The following is a 21,475-nucleotide window of genomic DNA, read 5'->3' as shown; positions in this document are numbered from 1 at the left end:
GGGCTGTGGGCAGGGACTCTCTGCAGCCCGACCACGGGTTCACGGGGCTGTGGACAGGGACTCTGCAGCCCGACCACGGGTTCACGGGGCTGTGGACAGGGACTCTCTGCAGCCTGACCACGGGTTCACGGGGCTGTGGACAGGGACTCTCTGCAGCCTGACTACGGGTTCACGGGGCTGTGGGCAGGGATACCCTTCACATGTGACTCCACTCCTCAGGGCTCACGGGGCTGTGGACAGGGACTCTCTGCTGACACGATGCCACAGACAATTCATGACCATGATCTCCCCGGGGCTGCTTCCCGCAGGCCAAAGAGATAAAAGTCCTTGTCTAACAACAAAAACTCCACACATGCAAATGAAAACTAAAAAANAAAAAAAAAAAAAAAAAAGAGCTGAAGCTGGCCCAGAGCTAGGTCTTGGCAGAGGCTGCAGGCTCTGGAGACTGAAGAAACTCATACGGGTCGTGGGTTACGTCTGGCTGCTCCCCGACACTCAGGTGAGAAGGGCTTCCTGCAATTTCAGAACACAGGATTTCAGCACACAGGACAGACCCACAGCACACATGAGCCCAGTGACTGCCTCATGACCTCTGCCAGGACACAGGGCACCTTGCTCACCCCCTGGGAGGGCTGTGCGTGGAGAGCTGGAGCAAGGGGCCGGCCCTCGCCCTGCACACAGCACCGAGGCTGCTCCTGACGGAGAGAAAGCCCCTCGGCCAGGGGTCCCTCAGACACAGCCCAGACTCCAGGGCAGCTCCCTGAAGGCATACTGGATATCAGGGCCCTCTAACTTTGACCCACGGCCTCCAGGGTCTGCTCTGTGCACTGTTAACGCCCTGATCATGAGGTTCATTGGACTGAAAATACTGGTCCTTTTCCAGACAGTTGGAGCTAAACCTCTGTAGCTGAAAAACTGTAAAGATTCACTCTGCTGAAAGAGTGATTCAGTGCTTATACATGAGAACAAAAAACCCCAAAAAACCGCTCGAGAACACATGGCCAAGGAAGCCACTCTCCCCCTGCAGCGGGAACACTGGAACCACGGTCCACAGACGCCACAGGGGTCAACAGAGCCGAGGACGGAATCTGGCAGAAAGCCTGTCATCCAGCAGACAGCCAAGCCAGCAACCCAGCTCCTGCTCTGCACCTTGAGGCTGGGACCGGACACGGCCTGCCCGTCACAGAACTAACCGAACTCTGCGACAGCCCAGCGGCCTCCGCAGCCTCCAGTCTTTCTGCAACTCAAAGGCTGCCCACTGCCTTGTCTACGCGCCACACAGACTGTGCTGGGGTCTCTGGGGACCCGGCGTGGGTGGGGGCGTCTTACCCAGGTGGTGCTGGTCCCTCTCGGAGGCGTTGGACAGGGAGCTGAGGTTGGATGAGGGCCGAGAGCCACCACGCTCTGCCTGGGCTTCCTGTAGGTCCTGAAGGAGCTTGGTCGTCTCATCCAAGTTCAAGTGGCTGTCGTCGGGGTCCAGCTCTTTCTTCACCTTCCCTGCGTCAACACAGAAAGGACCACGTCGGCTGAGCTCAGGAGCGCACTGGCTGTCCCGATCTGACCTCTCCACTCAGAACAGCGACTGCTCTGGAAGCAGAGTGGGACGAGCTCATGGCAGACCAGTGGACAAGCCTAGAGGACAGACATGACCCTCGTCAGTGAGCAGACACCCAGGGTCCTCTGCTAAGCAACGCATCAGGCAAGACCCAGCACCGCACAGACCCAGTCATGCCACACAGACTCTGGTGGGGGCTCCGGCCACAACCCAGGATGAGCCTGTCCTCAACACAGGGAGGCCAGACAGCTGGATGGAGGGTGCAAGAGGCCTGCAGACCCTGGCACCCACCCAGCTCATCGTAGAGCAGGCTCCAGGCCACAGTCACAGTGGACCCAGCACGTCCAGCTGAGAGGCAGAAAGGACGGGCTCCCTAGAGAGCTCCCGGCCCACTCCTGGACCGTGTGCCAGACATGCCAAGAGCCTGCACACAGGTCTGTGGTGACCCAAGCCCCACCAGCCAGGCCATCCAGTCGAGCCTGGAACAGGTGCAGCCTGACAGAGGCCCGGCTTTACCCTCCGCCAGGGAGGCTCTGGGCTTATCCTGACAATGCCTGCGGAAGGTCCCACAGAGTCTGAGTCACTTCTCGGACTCAGAACAAAGGCCACCAGGTCTCAAAGGTGTGTAAGCAAACCCACCGCCCCACTGCATCAACACACAAAGGGGCAGGAAGACACAGCCCCAAACCAGGAGAGAATCAAAGCTGAGATGAGGGAATCAGAAGACACGGTGAGTCTTCTCACGTGTTCCGAGGCGGAGGACACCGGCTGTGAGGCAGGAAGGGAAGACGACACGGGAAGCCAGCGGAGTTTCCAGACATGAATAGAAACGAGCATCTACAGCAAAGGCCCCATGGAGCGGGCCGGCCACAGATCACCCACCAGAGGGCATGGCGACAGACACATCACCAGGACGCGGGCAGGGGCCACACACAGAACCAGAGTCCAAGAGAACAGGTGCGCTGGTGATGCGGAAGAAACCGTAGCCGGAATGTCTGCCTTTGGTCCAGGATACAACCCCGCTGGCCCACCCAGAGGGCAGGAGCGCAGGCTGTGGTCACAGGAGGAGCGGAACCCCCATCCGCGTTGAGCCTCTCACTCAGGACAGCATTTGGCTTAGAAAGGCTGAACAAAACCCAAGGATAACAAACCTAAAGAAAAGCAATCGATGCAATATGGTCTGGCTCAGGGTCCCCACCCAAATCTCAGGTCTAATTTCTCAATGTTGGGGGAGGAGCCTGGTGAGAGGCTGAATTTCCTCCTTGCTGTTTTCATGGGATCTGGTGTTTACAAGTATGTGGCAGCACCCCTCCCCCTGCATCCTGCTTCCCCTTCGCCTTCCACCATGACTGCAAGTTTCCTGAGGCTTCCCCAGCCATGCCTCCTGTATAGCCAGTGGAACTGCTTTTCAGGAGAAAAATCAATTATACTGCTTTTCTTCATAAATTATCCAGTCTCAGGTAGTTCTTTATAGCAGTGCAAGAACAGACTAACACAAAAAATTTGTGCTGAAATGTGGGCATTGCTATGAAGATACCTGAAAACGCTGAAGCAGTTTTGGAACCAGGTAACAGGCAGAGCTTGGAACAGTCTGGAGAGCTTAAAGACAGGAAGATGACGGAAAGCTTGGAACATCCTAGAGACTTGCTGAATGGCTGTGATTCTAATGCTGACAGTGATATGGACAGTGAGGTCCAGGCTGAGGTGGTCTCGGAGATGAGGAACTCATTGGGAACTGAAGCAAAGGTCACTCTTGCTACACTTTAGCAGAGACTGGCAGCACTGTGCCCATGCTCTAGAGATCTGTAGAACTTTGAACTTGAGAGAGATGAATTTAGGGCAACCGGTAGAAGAAATTTCTAAGCACCAAAATGTTCAAGAGGTGGCCCGGCTGCTTCTAAAAGTCTATGCTCGCTTGCATAAACAAAACAATGACCTGAAACTGGAACTTACATTTAAAAGGGAAGCAGAGTGCAAAAGTCTGGAAAATTTGCAGCCATGTGGTAGAAGAGAAAAACCCATTTTCTGGGAAGGAATTAAAGAAGGCTGCAGACATTTGTTAAGTAAAGAGGGCACCAAATGTTAGTAGCCAAGACAATGGAGAAAATACCTCAGGGGCATTTCAAAGACCTTGCACAGCCCCTCCCATCACAGGCTTGCAGGTCTAGGAGGGAAAAATGGTTTTGTGTGCCAGGCCCAGGGACCGGCTGCTCTGTGCAGCCTTCGGACATGGTGCCCTGCGTCCCAGCATGGCTAAAAGGGACCAAGGTACAGCTTGGGCCAATGCTTCAGAGGGTACAAGCCCTAAGCCTTGGCAGCTTCCACAAGGTGACAGAAAGCAAGAGGTGAGGTTTGGGAGCCTCTGCTTAGATTTCAGAGGATCTATATAAAAGCCAGGGTGTCCAGGCAGAAGTCTGCTACAGGAGTGGGGCCCTCATGGAGAACCTCTGCTAGGGCAGTGCAGAGGGGAAATGTGGGGTTGCAGCCCACACACAGAGTCCCCACTGGGACACTACCTAGTGGAGCTGTGAGAAAAGGGCCACCATCCTCCAGAACCCAGAATGGTAGGTCTGACAGCTTAGACCAAACATCTGGAAAAGCTGCAGGCACTCAACACCAGCCCAGGAAAGCAGCCACAGGGGCTGTACCCTGCAGAGCCACAAGGGTGGAGAGCCCATCCCTTGAATCAATGTGGCCTGGATATGAGACAAGGAATCAAACAGATTATTTTGGAGCTTTAAGATGTAATGAGTACCCTGCTGGGCTTCGGATTTGCACAGGGCCTGCCAGCCCCTTTGTTTTGGCTGATTTCTCCCTCTTGGGATGGGTCTACTTACCCAATGCCTGTACCAATTTGTATCTTGGAATTAACTAACTCGTTTCAATTTTACAGGTTCACAGGGAGAAGGAACTTACCTTGTCTCAGATAAGTCTTTGGACTGTGGACTTGAGTTAATGTTGGAATGAGTTAAGACTTTGGTGGACTGTTGGGAAGGCATGTGTTTTGAAACGTGAGAAAGACAAGAGATTTGGAAGGGGCGGGGCAGAATGATATGATTTGGCCCTGTATTCCCACCCAAATCCCCTGTTGAATTGTAATTCCTGATGTTGCGAGAGGCTCCCAGTGGAAGGTGACAGGATCGTGGGCTGGCTTTCCCCGTTGCTGTTCTCTGTTCTTGTGACAGTGAGTGACTTCTCGTGAGATCTGGTTGCTTAAAAGCACTTCACCCTCTGTGCTGTCTCCTGCTCCGCCATGTGAAGACATGCATGCTTTTCCTTCGTCTTCTGCCATGATTGTAAGTTTCCTGAGGCCTCCCAGCCATGCCTCCTGTACAGCCTGAGGAACTGTGAGTCAATTAAACCTCTTTTCTTCACCAATTACCAATGTCAGATGGTGCTTTGTAACAGAGTGAGGACAGACTAATACACCACAGCACATCAGCACCAAGCTGCTGAAAAGTAATAATAAGGACAAGATCTCAGAAGCACTAAGAAAAACAGCTGCTGTGCAGAAAAGTGCTGTCACAGTAGCCTGGGGCCAGGGTCCCGTGGAAGGCAAGGCCAGCCAAGGCTGGCAGCCGGGGTGCCACCCAGTGCTAGGGAGTATTCACAGCTCCAGCTACAGGAACAGGGTGGTTTATGCTAAAGCTCACTTTCCCTCTGGGGTCTGGATTTTGGTACCTGCCTGGCAAGGGGGTATCCTATGTGATCAGACCCCAGTAATCCTGGGCATGAACCCTCTGATGAGCTCCCCTGGTGGGCATTTCACACGTGTTGTCACATCTCACTCCTGAGAATTAAACATATCCTATGTCCCTATGCTGGGAGGGGTCTGGGTCTCACGCTGGATTCCCTGGGTGTCATCTGTACTCTTGTCCCCATGCTGCTGTTGGTGCCCTTCCCCTACAATAAATCATGGCCCTAAGTGCCAGAATAGAGCCAGCAGAGGCAGATGCAATGTCACCACGGGAACTAGGGGGATGCGTGGTTCCAGGTACCACAGACGCTGTTGGTGGTCTGAACAGCTGGGAGGCTCTGCACAGGCTGCCGTGTAGCTCCCAGGGGAGGGCTCCGTCTCCAGGAATGTGCCCCCCCCCGACACCGCCCGATGCCAGGCTGGGGTCTGTGCTTCCGACTGACCAGCTATAAAATGGAGTTCTCACAATACCTTACTTGAGTTCTATGAACTTGCTAGTGTGACTCACAGAAGTCAGGGCAACATCCGTAAGATTAAAATTCTAAGCCCCACAGATCGAACGGATTCCTACTCTTGGCCAAGGGCACTCCAAATTCAGTCTGGAAAGCGGGTTCAGGCCATGACGTGAAGCGGGACTGGGCTTGCCTCTTTATCCCTCCATTTTGGAACCCAGGCACAGCTGACCAGCAGTAACATTAAACAGGGATCTCAATACTGACAAAGCAGACTCTGTGGTAACAAGACACCACATTCCAACCCAACTCTAGTACAGCATCACGCGACAGACGCAGCCCTGAAAGAAACTCGAGTGTTTTACCTCAAAGTGTATTTCTCTGACATATTTTGAAATGGCTGCAAAGCTGTCTCTTGTGCGGAAAATGTACATTCAGGAAATCTCCTTCCCCTTCCAAGTCTCTTCCTGACCCAGGAGAGATTTAACCAAGAATCTGGTACCTTTCAGGGGCTGATGAGCGACACTTACCATCTGCTCCATTCTTTTCGAAGCCTGCAACCTGAAGGCTTCATCGATGTGACAGGAGCCTTGGCTTCCACAGCCCCTTATCTTAACCGCACACACTCCTCTACGACTTCAGCTCTCAGGGCTCAACCTTTCAACCAAATGCCAATCAGGAAATCTTTCAATCCACCAGTGACCTGAAGTTCCTCGCTTCAAGCTGTCCTACCTTTCCACAATGAGCCACCGTAACACCTGACACGTACTGATGGATGCCCTGTCTCCCTGAAACAGGAAATCAAACCCAGCCCTCTGGGCGAGTGATCTTGGGACCTCCTGGACTGTCACAGCCAGTCTTCATATTTGACTCAGAATGACCCTCTCTAAATACTCTGCACAGTCTGACTCTTTTCTCAGCACGCTCGCCTCACATTACCCGTTTACTGTGCGGAGCGTAGCCTAGGGCACAGGTGAGCCCCAGGTGGGGGCAAAGCGGAGGGAACCGTGGGAATCGGATGCCTTCTTCCCGGAGCCTCGAGGCATCTGGCACTGAGGCAGCTCGCAAGGGAACCCCACCTTTTGGGATTTCACGGAGGCAGAAGGCAACACTCATGAAGTCTACAGCTACCGGGGATCAGCCAGACCCCATCAGCTTAAAAGACTTCTCATCAGCTTAAAAGAGATGCCTAACTCAGGAGATTCCAGGGGTTTAGGAGCTATGGACCAAAAATCAGGGACAAAGACCAAATACTAACAGAAGAGTTTCCTTGCATGCCTGTCTAGTCCGGAAGGGAGAGGAGGTGGAGACCAAGTGTTTTATTCTGGGCCCATCTCTGGGCCCTGCGGGAAAGCGCTATCACCTGGTACCACTCACCCAGAGAGCTGAGCACGGAGATGTCCAGAGACACGTCAGGATACGACTTCATCGACATGAAATCCAGAACAGAGCCACCACTGTCTCCGAGGGCGTCCCCAACCTGTGGCAGACAGACATGTATCAAGCCCGAATGAAACTTCAAACAAAAAATGAAATGCTACTTAATCCTCACTTTGAAATCACTCTACTTATTTGCTAAATATGGGTCCACCCCTCAGTAAGTGACAAGACCTAGCCCTGTTCACTGAGGCTGCGCTTCAAGGAGCTATCAGGTTTGAGCTCATGAATTGATGTGCAAATCTCTGTCAAAGCAAATCTTACTCAGGCCAACAATGCAAACGATGATCCTCTGCTAAATGAAAACTCCACTCACACCAACAATGCAAACGATGATCCTCTGCTAACCAAAAACTCCACTCAGACAATGCAAACGATGATCCTCTGCTGACCGAAAACTCCACTCACACCAACGATGCAAATGATGATCCTCTGCTAACCGAAAACTCCACGCAGACCAGCAATGTAAACAATCACCCTCTACTAACTGAAAACTCCACTCACACCAACAATGCAAACAATAATCCTCTGCTAATGTCTTGGGGTTAAAGAAATTGGGGAGGGACATTATGAAGCAAGAAGATATATGAAATTTAAGGGTCTACAGCTATTTTTCAGGGACCTCACAGAGCACACCACTTTCCCTTTCCTTTCCCAGGAGGGGTGTCCTGAAGGCCTGACTACAGCACCCTAAGGCGCACTCTCATCAGCTCCCTGCAGCCCGGCCTCTGCCCTCACACAGATGTTAAGGGATCTCTCCAAGTTCCCAGGGATGGTAGACCAAAGCCCATCCTCCTCATCCTGCCGATGGATGGAGACACACGCTTGCCAATGGGCAGGTGCAGCGGTCTGAGCTCACAGCACTGCCCTGCCAACACCGACCCCACAGCCCACTGTGCTGGGGACAGCACCTGCTACTCACCAAGCAGGTCCCACGCAGGCCCCTCCTGCCCACCCCCTGCTAGGATGTCCCGCAAGGACAGCACCTGGGGCCAATTGCTCTTAAACTACCACTTCTGGATTTGGAAGAAGGTCCTGTGGCTTCACACCACTCACCCCAAGTCATGAAAAGGCAGTGCAGGGGAACACTACTAGTTAATCTCATCGGCCAGAAACAGACCCCGTTTCCCAACCGCAATACACAGTCTCTTCCACCTCAAAGGCCGGACACGACCTTCCCAACAAGAATCCTAACGTTAGGCTGGCACTTCCATGTTCAAAACTCACCTTGGCTTCATCTGGAGGTTTCATGGGAACATTTCTTCTCTGCAAAGTAAATTAGGACAGAAACTAGTTTTTCCAGAGCGATTTTATATAAAAGGAAAATTCACTGACATTACACACACATAAAAATGGCTTGTACGCTTCTGTGAATTCTGCTCCTCAGTCACACCATCTTAATGGATTCAGGCTAGGGGTCCTGCAAGCCTTCTTCATCACCAGCAGCCAGCCCACTCCTCACACCAGGACTGTGTGAGCCAGCCCAGTCCTCACACCAGCAGTGTGTGCCGGGAGAACGCTCCACGGGGTGAGACGGAGAGGACAGAGAGAGGACGCTGATGCAGCTTCGGCAGCCTTGGGTGGTTTAAAACAAAAGAAAACCGATGTGCTTAGGTCCTACGGGCAGCTGAGGATACAAAGGGCCCAGTGGGTTCCCCCTGGAATATGACCAGGTGCCTGAGACCAGCTGGAGTCCTGCAGGGCAGGTGTGCGCAGGAGCACAGAGGCAGACGCCTCCTGGTAATTCGCTCCCTGCCACGGCCGTCAGCCTCCAGGGCACCCCCGTCCTGTGCTCCAGTGGGGCCCTGCCTTAGAAATGCCGAGTATGTGCCTCAAAAGCACTCTTATCATCTGTGATCTTTGCTCAAAATAATGTTTCTCAGATTCACTGATTTTCACAAGTTTTGAATTAGAAAATGAACACTGCCATTACGTTCGCGTGTTTCCACATACAAGCCTTCTGTCCACATTAGAGCTGCAGGGGTGCGCCTGCGGTCGCTCAACTCTGTATCCAAGTTCACTCTCCTGGAAGGAACTCAACCAGAACCCGGAGTGGAAACCCACGGAGCAATCCCATTTCCAGGCTGTGAAGGGGGTCACTTTCCCTCCCACACAACAATGCTGCTTCTAACACCATGTGGAGGAGCTGGCTTCCTGCCTGGAGGGAACCCACAGGCCATGACACAGGAGGGTGACAGAGCTCAGAGTTAGAACCACAGGCTGGTCGGGCAGGTTCTGCGGAGGGGGCTGCTCCTCAGAGCTGCAGAAATCTGCGTGGGGGATCCCACCTGGTTGCAACCTCATCTGTGCAAGTGAGGCAGTGTAGGGACCCTCTCTCCAGGGGCCTCCGGGACCTCCAAGCATGGAAATCAAAGAAAATCTTGAGTTCCTTCAAGGGACATTCCAGGTACCTAGCTAACCCAGAAAAGTAAATCAGCAAATTGATAAGTAAGAAGGTAACAGTATCCTAAAACAATAGCCAAGGAAGCCGGAGTCAGATGTTTCTAGGGACAGAAAGTAAAGACAACATCCCAGCACTCTGGGAGGCCGAGACGGGCGGATCATTTGAGGTCAGGGGTTCGAGACCAGCCTGGCCAAAATGATGAGACCTTGTCTCTACTAAAAATACAAAAATTAGCTGGGTGAGGTGGTGCAGGCCTGTAGTCCCAGCTACTTGGGAGGCCGAGGCAGGAAAAGCGCTTGAACATAGTAGGCAGAGGTTGCAGTGAGCCAAGATCACGCCACTGCACTCCAGCCTGGACGACAAAGTGAGATTCTGTCCCCCGCCAAAAAAAGTAAGTAAAGATAACGTCTGAATGCATATCCCTGAGTTATCTTTCAGAAACCTGGACCCTCCACCTAGGACCCCCACCAAACCAATCTGCTGGCATGCAGGCCTCAGATAAGGAGAAACTGAAGACTGAACCCTGACCCCATTCTTTGTTCTGAATTTCTTCCTGAGGGGCCTGGAGGGAGCCACACTCACAAGTCTAAGCTAACATTCTTTCCTTGTCACCCCAAATTTTTAAACAAAGCTTCTCCTTCTTAACCGACTGCAAATCAGCAAACCTTTGAATCCACCTATAACCCGTAAGGCCCTGCCTGGAGACATGCCACCTTATGGGCCAAACCTACGCATAACCTCCGTGTACTGACGCACAATTCTGCCTTTCGGTTCTGCTTTCTGGAGCTCTACCCCGCTTTAAAAACCTCGCCCGTAGCCAGTGGGGGAGGCCAGGATTTACACACGAGCTTCCTGGCCCTCCTTGCTTGGCGCTCTGCAAATACAAGTTTTCTTTTCTACCACGACAAACCTCAGCGTGGGGGCCTGGGTTTACTACACCAGGCAAGTGGACCCAGTTCCTGTGTCACAAGCACAGATGAAACTGTGAAGTCAACAGACTGACTACTCCTGGGAGCCATGAGCCAAACGTCCTCAGAGCTTGGGCAGGACAGAGGCTCATCTGAACTCCACCCACAGCAGAAACTGCGCGGAAGAGTTGGGGCCAAGAGCTCCCAGGAGGGACGCTCCTTAGCAAGGCCACGCCAACCCTAGAATAAGGCTGCCCCGGACCCGCCCCAGATAAGCCTGCTAAGATCAGGTGATCCACAGGTAACAAGTGCCAAAATGATACTCTCTGAAAGAGAGCAGAACCCTGATCAGTCTTGCCCAGCAGACATGAAGTGAGCACACATCTCATTCTAAATGTTTTCTTTGTTGTTTTTTTTTTTTTTTTGAGACAGGGCCTTGCACTATTGCCTAGGCTGGAGTGCAGGGTGCAACCCCAGCTCACTGCAGCCTCAACCTCCCAGCCTCCAGTGATCTTCCCACCTCAGGCTCCCGAGGAGCTGGGATGACAGGTGCATGCCACTGTACCCAGCTCTTCAATTCTAGCTGCCGCAATAAAATTACTCTTCACATTCCGCCAGGCGCATGCACAACACCCCAGGCTCCAAGTGCAGTGAAGCAGCAAACAGAAACAAGACAGGAAACGGTAGAGGCGACAGAGTCAGTGCCTGAGGACTCTGAAGGCAGCTGCAGTAAGTACGACAAACATGGCTTGAGGATTTAAGGGAAAACATAAACTAATATGAGGGAAGAGAAGATGCACAGAAGCAAATGGAGCCCCAGCGACGAGCAGCACGGGGCAGGGCCACCAGTGAAAACTGTACTGGGACAATAGGTTCAGGTGTGCCCCCAGGGAACAGGTCAGTGAACTGAAAGCCACAGCATCAGAAACTAAACTAGTCCGCACCTGCCATGTGCAGCACAAAGCGTCAGAGCCACGTGAGATAAAACCAGCCGTCGTCAGCCGCCACAGTCCAGCAGGAAGAGGAAGAGGCAAGGGCGGAAAATGGCATTTGAGTAATGGCTTAAAACCTTCCAAATATGATGGAAACCACAGACAAACAGATCCAAGAAACAACAAATGCTAAGCACAACAGACACAAAGAAAAGCCCACCAAGGCACCTGAAAAATACAATGCTGAAAATCACTGATAAATAAAGTTCAAAACTTGCCAGAGCACCGGCCAGCAGCCCAGCCTGCCAAGCGTCCGGGGGTGACCGCCCCAGCCCAGCCTGCCAAGCGCCCGGGGGTGACCGCCCCAGCCCAGCCTGCCAAGCGCCGGGGGTGACCGCCCGAGGCCCTGCGAGCCGCACACTGCCGGCAGCATCTTCTTCTTCCTTTCCGTTAAACAACCTTTTACAGATGTAAAAGGCATTCTTGGCTTGTGGTCTGTACAAGAGCAGACTGCAGGGCAGATCTGGCCTATGGGCTGCAGTTTGCCAAAAAGACACGTCACATGTGGAAACCAGAGATGAAAATGACTTGACACTGTTTTATAGAAACGATGCAAGTCAAACTTATTTTACAGTAGAGGAAAAAAGGTCATCTCAAATTCCATACCCAGGGAAAGTGAATTTCAAAAATGAAGATGAAATAAAGACTTTTAGACAGACAAATGCTGAGAGCTCACTGTCAGTAGATCTGTACTACAGGAACTATCTTTAAAATGCTTCGGGATGAAGGAACGTGTTAGCAGATGAAAGGCGTCTGGGAAGAGTTATGACGTACGGCGGGACGGGGAGCACAGGGATGGTCTCTGAAGGACGCTGCTGTGCAGAGCAGCACACAGATGCTGACGAGCAGCCGGCAGCAGAGTCCCTGTGACAGCTTCTCGTCCCCGAGAGCCTGGTCAGGCTGCAGGCTCTTCCCATCAGGACCACCCCAAGGGCACTTACCCACCCGGCGCAAGCGCAGCCCACCTGCTTCAGCTGGAAGAGCGTCCTGGAGTGGTCTCCACCTGTGATCTGGTCTAGGAGGTCGTCCACCACTTTCTTGCTGTAGCTTCCAGCATCCTTCACAAACTCCTGCAGGCTGGAGGGGCCACGGGAGAAGGCGTACTGAAAGGCATGCTGTGTGCTCCATGCCAAGCATGTGTTGCCTGGTCCTCCCAGCGGCCCTGATCACCACTGGCTGTGCCAGCCCAGCTCCTCAGACGGTCCCATGATGCTCCCAGAGTGGGTATTTCTAGTGGAGTGACTGACAGTGTCCATGAGATTTTCAAAGTGGTCCATGACCCAAAAAGGTTGAAAAGATCTCTGGGTGGGAGGGAAGAACACTATGAATGCGCATGCGCACAGCCTAGGAACACACGAGCTACGGTGCCATCATCTGTAACAAGGCAGCCCGATCTTCTATGTGTTTAGAAACATAAGTGGGTGTGGATGGAAGCACAGTGGTGGGCAGCGCCTGCTGGCGAGGAAGAGGTGGAAGGGGCAGGGGCAGGGCAAGACTTCCAGGGTGCTCCTTTGGGTATCACCCTGATTCTTGGCCATATAAATGAAATAGCTTAAAAAACTAAAATATAATACAATTTAAAAAATAGGCCAGGAACAAAAATGCATAGTCTTAGAATCAAAGCACCAAGCAAGGGCCTCAGAAAAGCTCCTCAGAAGCTCAACCACGGTCCCAGGAGGCACTGAGGAGACTCCACGTCTTGGTTAAAATGCCCACAGCCTGGAAGAGGCCAAGTTCTGCAGTTACAGTGTGCACAGAAAAGCACTCAGGGGCAGAGGATCTGGGTGCCTGTGCGCCGAGGCTGGTGTGGGACCACACAGGCCCATGCCAGGCCCCAGGAGACATGCAAACATGTGGGCCCAAGAGATGTGTTACCACACGGGCCCACACCAGGCCCCAGCAGATGTGCTACCACACGGGCCCATGCCAGGCCCTAGAGATGTGCTACCACATAGGCCCACGCCAGGCCCCAGGGGACATGCAATGTGCTACCACGTGGGCCCACGCCAGGCCCCAGGGATGTGCTGCCACGTGGGCCCGCGCCAGGCCCCAGGGGACATGCAATGTGCTACCACATGGGCCCACGCCAGGCCCCAGGGATGTGCTACCACGCAGGCCCACGCCAGGCCCTAAGGGATGTGCTACCACATGGGCCCACGCCAGGCCCTAGGGGATGTGCTACCACACGGCCCACGCCAGGCCCCAGGGATGTGCTACCATGCAGACCCACGCCAGGCCCTAGAAGACATGCTTCTTAGTGTTGTCCCCGCTGCTGCGAGGTAGGCGGGGTCAGTAAGATCTTTGCTTCATGGCAACATGGAACCTTACGCATTCTAGGAGCTGACAGTTGGGGGAGGCAGGGGATACACACAGTCCGCTGATGACAGCCACATGGACAACGGGTGACTGATGTCCTGGAGGAGCCACGAATCGTGGACAGGTGGTGCCAGGGTAGCTGTGGCCTTGGCCCATGCTGGCCAGAGGCCCCACAGCAGGGGTGAGGTGGGGGCTGGCAAGCGGGGGTGACCAACTCTTTAATTTCCGAGTTATGACTCTATCATCTCCTACCAAAATTTCCTCTTCATTTTCCACATTTATTTCCTTTTTTACCACAAAAATCGGGGTCAGGTATTCACTCATTTTATTAAGCACTAACTGAATTCTTGTTTATTTTTCAAATATATTCTGCATTCTTGTTGGAATAAAATGAAGACCTGACATCTCAAGATTGCATTTCTTAGAGGCTAGCAAAATTAACTTACTTTCCCCATAAAACACTGCTAAAATTTTATAGGAGTGACCCACTTTTCTTTTGCCACAGAAACCAAGAAACACGCAACAAAGTTCCATGGAAAGGCAGACCACTCCATTTGTGATTTCAGGATTATACTTTAGCCTGCCATGGCCTGAACTATGTCTCCCGCTCGAAGTTCCTAAGCTGAAATTCTGACCCCAGTGCCTCTGAATGTGACTGCACTTGGAGCTAGAGCCTTTACAAGTAGCTGCAGTGACCTGAGGTCATTTCGGGTGGCCCTGATCCAATATGATCAGTGTCCTTGTAGAACGGTCAGTTCTCCAAGAGAGGTGGGGACACAGACACGCATAGGACGAGCCCGGGAAGGCACAGCGGTTGGCACCTGCAGGCCCAGGAGCGAGGGCTGGGGAGGAACCAGCTCTGCACACACCTTCACCACAGACGCCAGCCTCCAGGACTAGGACCCCGGTCTGTGTCGCTTTGTCATGGCAGCGTGGGCTAGTATGGCCACTTAAGAAACACAATTCAATACGATGCAGTGGGCTGAACACGCCCCCACCCCTTCACAAGCTTCACCTGATCACGGCTTTCCTGCAACTCTGAGTTACCCAAATTTCAGGACTGGCCTGTGGCAGACCAGGGTGAAGACTGAAAGCAGCAGGAAGACCCGTCTGCCACCTGGACGGCTGCAGGTGGCACACACGCGGGGCCCCACGCTCCGGGCCCCACACCAGGACGCGGCTCACACTGCACAGCAGGCGCAGGCTCCCCGGGGCCAACACTGACCTCAGCGCACACTGCACGCCTGTCTCATCTCCGTAGGCTGAGTACAGCAGCTCCATCTCGTCCGACTTCAAGTCGCCAAACACTGAATTGTTCTGCATTGAAAGTGCAGTCGTGGCACTGGAGAGAAACGTAACTGGGAAGAAGAGGAGAAAGAGCATCACTGGGCTCGCTGAAGGACTTGGAGCGCAGGCCCCACCACGTCTCCAGCTGAGGACCGCCTGGCTGGCAGCCACCACCGCAGTCCCACCACTCTTGCTCTCCACAAATTTCTCGCTCCCGTGTCTAAGTTTTCCATGTGTAATCAGCAGGCGTGTAATTCACCACCCCTTGTTTTACTGTTGCAGGCCAAAGACTGCAGAGAAATGAGCTTTCTGCAAAGGGGTGAGCTCTACAAGCAAAAGAGCTTCGCGGGGACTCGGGCAGAGAGCACTGTCCAGCAGCGCCCAGCATCCCAACCCACGCGCACTGCAGTGCCCAAGCCACCCAGGGCCAGCTCTCGCTCCAGGGACACAAGAGTCAATCAGACAGTCCGTGCTAGCACAGGGCTTCTCGACCTCCACAAGACGACACCATGGGCCAGGTGTGCCACGCGGTGTCCCACAGGGCGTGGAGCAGCACCCCCGGCCTCTCCTCACCGGATGCCAACAGCACCCCCACCCCAATGGGACCATCAACACATCTGGACATTGCCAAACGTCCCCAGGGACAGAACTGTTGTGGCTGAGAACTGTGTTAGAGAGTGACAACAAGGCGTCTGTCAACACGAGAAAACTATCAACAGCCATGACAGGCCCAAGAGAAAGAGAGACGTGGGGCTGACGAAGGCAAGAGGACCCTTCCCTGTGGAAGGCGTCCTTCAACAGGAGACCCTGACCAGGCAGCTTTCCAACCCCTGGAGCTGGAGGAAAGCACATTCCAGAAAGAAGGGTGCTCTCGAGCCAAGGCCATGGTTTGGAGGGAGAGTGAGCTGTCCTATTAGCAGATGGTGTGAGTGGCTGAGGCAGAGGCGGGAGCAGTGACCCTGCAGATGTCTGCATGGGAGGGACCCAGCAGAGGTGGAGAAGCGGAAGGCGGGGCCGTGCAGGAGGTCCCAGCAGCAGCGCAGCCAGGGGGCAGCAGTGCAGACGGACAGAGCAACACACAGGCCGGCCAGAGCCAGGGACCAGAGGCCACAGAGACTCCCAAAAGGATGTTTTATAAACGCGACAGGGACACAAACACAAGGACAGCAAAACACTGACCAAGGTGAAGTCCAGTGACAGCAACCAAGGTGCTCACTGTGCGTTTCACAGCAAACTCATCCAACACAAGCTTTACTCCCGTCACTGTGACTGATCTCAGTCTCATCCACGTGAAAATACGAATCCAGATAGAGGCACAAACGCACACAAGGAAACCCTGAAGCAGGAATCGGCAGCATTTGCCTTCCCGCCACTAAACCCCTCCCACCTTCCCCGGCCAGCCAGCTCCTGGGATGGGACCATGCATTTACCTTTGTTTCTTCTTTCGTCTTTGAAGCCCAGCGTGGTGAAGCCTGGGAGCAGCTTACTGGACAGCGAGCTCAAGTCCACTGGGTGGGTCTCCTCCTCTGCAACATGGACAGGGCAGACATGAGCAGCAGCATGACCCGTGCATCCCAGTGCAGCGCTAGGAGTCCCAGTGCAGCGCTGTGAGCAGAAGGCATGACCCCACACGCGCCCCATGCAGCACCGGGAGCCCCAGTGCAGCATTGTGAGCAGAAGGCATGACCCCACACGCGCCCCATGCAGCACCGGGAGCCCCAGTGCAGCGCTGTGAGCAGAAGGCATGACCCCACACGCGCCCCATGCAGCGCCGGGAGCCCTTTCTCGGTATCACAGTGGATCTGACTGTGGGGGGTGGGGGATTTTATACTGATCTCCTGAAAATGAATCTGCAACACCAACCACCATTCTCAAAACTAACTGCACTGCAATTTCACTTATCACCCCAAAATCAACACAATAAAAAATACCACATCTTTGGCCACCACACCAGCAATACTGTGAACGTTCTCAAACGGATCACTCAACACCTCCAAGAAGAAATCTGGTCCTCCGTGCTCTGACAGTGAAGCCGTGGCTCGTGCACCCGGAATGCATGAATCTGACAGGCATCCCCTGTGCTGAATCACCATCCACATGCCACTCACGGGGTCAGAGCAGGAGTTCCTCGGGTCCCAACCGGCACCTCAGTCTCGATACTCCTTCTTAAGCTAAATATGGACCAGCAGTCTGCCCCTTTAAGGAAAATCAGCCGAGGACTAAATAGGTCCGCTAGCTTACATTCTTCACACACTGGGGAAACCAGGCCGGCACGCTGCAGCTGGGTGAAAGACCACGTTAGCTTCACCCGCTGGCAGGCATGCAGTGGGAGCGAGGAAAGTGGAAGATGGAAAGGCAGCTCTTGCCAGACAGCATGGTCCCATGTGCCTGCGAGTGTGCTTCAAAGCCGAGCGAGTCACACTTTTATTCCAAGGACGAGCCTCTTAGTGACTCCCAGGCCATGAAGGCGCCCACGACAGGCCGGACAGGCCTAGGGTGCCGGCCGCCTTCACCATCTTCCTTGACGTGATCACCAAACAAGCCTTTTCTTCTAAGGCCACTTTCCAGGCTCAAGGAGCAGGGTGGGTCCGCACTCTGGTATTTGCTGAAGACTGAACTTGGGAGCCATTCCCGATGCTAGGGAGGTTCAGCCTTAAGGGCTTTCGGCTGCTTTTCAGGAACGTGCCCAAGTCCCGCTGCTCCCAAGGAGCCCTGAGGAGAGGGTCCACCTGGCACCCCCGCCCATGGCACAGCCTCCTCCGCCTCCCCTCAGCACGCGTGTCACACCAGAGCATGCAGGGACAGGAAGCTGCGCAGCCTCTCGTGCTTCCTCCAGCCAATGGCTCGGGCTCTAAACAGACAACACGCTCTTTTCATCACAGAACATGAATGGAGACCCGAAAAGCAGCGTACAGAGAGCAGAAAGCCAGCCGCGAGCGGGCACCCACCATCAGCATCCGGTTCGGCCGTGTTGACCACGCTGTAGAGCAGGCTGCCATCCCCGTTCCTCTTCAGATAGCCCATCTGGAAGGAAGCACGGCCTGAGCGTCTGTCCCCGCCGAGGGGCAGCGCAGCACAAACGAAATGAAGGCCAACGAGGAGGACTTCATGGGGGTAAAACCAACTTTGTCCAAGAACAAATGCCAGAGGCCCCCGCATGGCACCGCCAGGAATGTAAGACTCCCTGGCAACAGCAGAGTGCACCCTGGTGTCACAAGAACCTCTTAGGCTCCCTGTGGCCCTGCTGAAAGGGGCACCACTGAAACACAAACCTTTACCCAGAACAAACATTTAAAATTGCTTGTGAGCCTGAAGAAAATGTAAAGGTCAGGTTAGCATGGCACCATCCTGACAGCGGGCAGCTCTAGCTCTCAGGCATGTGTGAACTGGTTCCCATTTAAAAACCCACCATCGGGAGGACCCAGGATGAGGAGGCAGTGGTGTGTGCAGTGTAGGGGTCAGGGGGAGGAGGGCTGCCGTGCGGGCATGGCTGGGCTCCAGTGCAGGGGTGATATCCACACTGCGGTCAGAGCAGCCACCCAGCCCGAGGGGAGGAGCAGCACGTTTGTGTGGGGGCAGCCCCCCAACCCATGCAAAGTATCAGAGCCCAGACAGGATGGCCAGGGCATTGGGGTAAAGGCAGAAGATCAGGTACAATGGGGCACGGATTTGATACACAGATTAAGGGCAAGTGAGTCAGGTCCTCACGGTGCAGGTACAAAACCGAAAGGGAAGTAGTGGGGTGGACCCACGGTGCAGATGGAACTGGAAGTTTCTCTGTAAAAACACGGTTTTCAACACAGTAAACACAGGTGTCAACTGATTCTTTCTACACATAGTGTCCATGTATGTGGTGCAGAACACACACAGGCATCTCCCAGGTCTATATGCTGAGAGGGCTTCCCAATGCCTGGGTCTTGGCTTCTAAACAAGGTTCTCTAATAAAGAAACCAGGGCTCCTTGGAGAATGTGACAATTCCAAGGATGAGGCACAGTGTGCAGAGCAAGGCCATCCAACAGAACTACAGTGCAAGCCACGCAGACCACAATTTCCCCAACACACAAGCCGTGCAGACCATACCTTCCCAACACGCAGGCCACGCAGACAACTTCCCAACACGCAGGCCACGCAGACAACTTCCCAACACACAGGCCACGCAGACAACTTCCCAACACGCAGGCCACGCAGACAACTTCCCAACACGCAGGCCACGCAGAACACACCCTCCCAACACACAAGCCATGCAACTTCCCAACACACAACCCACACAGACCACACTCTTCCAACACACAAGCCACGCTGACCACAACCCCCAACACACAAGCCACACAGACCACAACTTCCCAACACACAAGCCACAGACCACAACTTCCCAACATGCAAGTCATGCAGACCACAATTTCCCCAACACACAAGCCACGCAGACCACAATTTCCCCAACACAAGCCATGCAGACCAATTTCCTCAACACACAAGCAACACAGACCACACCCTCCCAACATGCAAGCCACATAAACTCCCAAAACACAAGTCATGAGTACCACACCCTTCCAACACACAAGCCATGCAGACCACACCCTGCCAACATGCAAGGCACACAGACTACGACTTCCCAGCATGCAAGCCACACAGACCACATCCCCCTAGCACACAAGACATTCAGACCACACCCTCCAACACACAAGCCACAAGGACCACACCCTCCCAACACATAAGCCACATAGACCACAACACCCCAATATGCAAGCCAGGCAGTCCACACCCATCCAACACACAAGCTACGCAGACCACAACCTCCCAACACATGCCACACAGACCACGCCCTCCAACACACAAGCCACGCAGACCATACTCTCCCAACACACAAGCCAGAGACTACACCCTCCCAACACACAAGCCACACAAACAACACCCTCCCAACACACAAGCCACAGAGACCACAACTTCCCAACATGTAAGTCACATAGACCACAATTTCCCAACACACAAGCCACACAGACCACAACCATCCAACACAAAAGCCATGCAGACTACACCCTCCCAACACACAAGCCATGCAGACCACAACCTCCCAACATACAAGCCATGCAGACCACAACTTCCAGGCATGCAAGCCACACAGCCCACACCCTCTAACACGCAAGCCACACACCACACCCTCTAACACACAAGCCATACAGACCACAACTCTCCAACCACATAAGCCACGCAGACCACAACTCCCCAACACACAAGCCACACAGACCAGAACTTCCCAACACACAAACCACGCAGACCACAACTTCCCAACACGCAAGTCACGCAGACCACAACTTCCCAACACGCAAGCCACAGAGACCACCACAACTTCCCAGCAGGTGGAGGCAAACAGAAGCAGACGCATCTGAAATGCCACTTCAGTGTTTTCTACATCTCATCCTACGTGCATTTTGAAAACTGTGAAAAAAAATGTAAAGTTCAAATTAACATTTTCTACAGACTACATGTTGAGATGAAATGTTGGACCCAGAAGTAACTAAAACCTGCTAGAATTAATGTCACCTGCATCACTCCACTTCTGTTACCAGGGCTACTAGGAAGTCTGAGGCTGCAGACAGCCTGTGCTGTTTCCATTGCATGCACTGGGTCTAAAACATTGGCCAGAAAGGAGAGCGCAGTCAGCTGAGTGGGCCTCACCACCACACAGGCCATCTGTGGCAGCCACGTGAACACAGGAGGTGGTCTATCGTGGACCATCTGTCGGGTCCAACTCCAGCCCCCGCTGGAATAACAAAGGCGGTGCCTCGGTCAACACTCAGTTACAGAAACACGGAAGTCAACACTCGCTCCAAGGGAAGGGGTTACCCTGTAGCAGGGCGTGCATCCGGGAAACGGGCCAGTGACCACCTGGCCTCCACTGTGCGAGATGCATGCGTGCGACGGCCCTGCCAGAAACACCCGGCCCCTGAGTGAGGGACCATGAGCCTTCTGCGTGTCTGACCTGGATCCCCCGTCAGGGCCCCACAGTGACCTCCTGATGCCAGTGGCTGTGCTAGATCACACGGCACTGTCCCCGACGAGATGCCACAGAGTGTCTGGGGCTGAGTGGCACCCTCTTGCCGGGGCCACGGAGCACTACCTTGCCGCCTGGGAGGAAGCGGTTGATCCTGTCCCGAGCCTCGTCAGCCGCGTGCTCCACCAGCGCCAGCACGTGCTCCTCTGCAGTGCTGTCTGTCAGGCTGCAGGCGTTCCCTTCCGGCTCAAACATACAGCTGTGAGGGGGGAACAACCAAGTCACCTGGAGGCAGCGTCCCCATTGCACACCTGCTCCCCACACGCCAGCACCTAACCTAGCCTCTACCCACTCTGCCCTCGGACACAGGGCAGGCAGAGTCCCCACCGCACACCTGCTCCCCACACGCCAGCACCTAACCCAGCCTCTACCCA

At 54.0% G+C, this 21,475-nt stretch overlaps 1 protein-coding gene across 3 annotated transcripts in view; it reads right to left on the bottom strand.

Annotated features, from left to right (window-relative positions):
* Positions 1 to 254: 254 nt before the first annotated feature.
* The window catches only part of BRD9 (bromodomain containing 9), a 29,419-nt gene continuing 8,198 nt past the window's right edge, over positions 255 to 21,475 (bottom strand). For all 3 annotated transcript variants that reach the window (XM_037734024.1, XM_017515962.2, XM_037734025.1), the window contains 9 exons: positions 21,168 to 21,300; positions 17,997 to 18,072; positions 16,479 to 16,574; positions 14,987 to 15,119; positions 12,411 to 12,522; positions 8,369 to 8,407; positions 7,082 to 7,184; positions 1,330 to 1,497; positions 255 to 513 (listed from right to left, as the gene is read on the bottom strand). In XM_037734024.1, the coding sequence (XP_037589952.1) occupies positions 413 to 513; positions 1,330 to 1,497; positions 7,082 to 7,184; positions 8,369 to 8,407; positions 12,411 to 12,522; positions 14,987 to 15,119; positions 16,479 to 16,574; positions 17,997 to 18,072; positions 21,168 to 21,300 (961 nt within the window). In that variant the 3' untranslated portion in view covers positions 255 to 412. The remainder of the gene's footprint in view (positions 514 to 1,329; positions 1,498 to 7,081; positions 7,185 to 8,368; positions 8,408 to 12,410; positions 12,523 to 14,986; positions 15,120 to 16,478; positions 16,575 to 17,996; positions 18,073 to 21,167; positions 21,301 to 21,475) is intronic.

This window comes from Cebus imitator, unplaced genomic scaffold (assembly GCF_001604975.1).
Source record: "Cebus imitator isolate Cc_AM_T3 unplaced genomic scaffold, Cebus_imitator-1.0 Scaffold567, whole genome shotgun sequence".
Classification (NCBI taxonomy): Eukaryota; Metazoa; Chordata; class Mammalia; order Primates; family Cebidae; genus Cebus; species Cebus imitator.
This window is presented reverse-complemented; position numbering and strand designations above follow the sequence as displayed.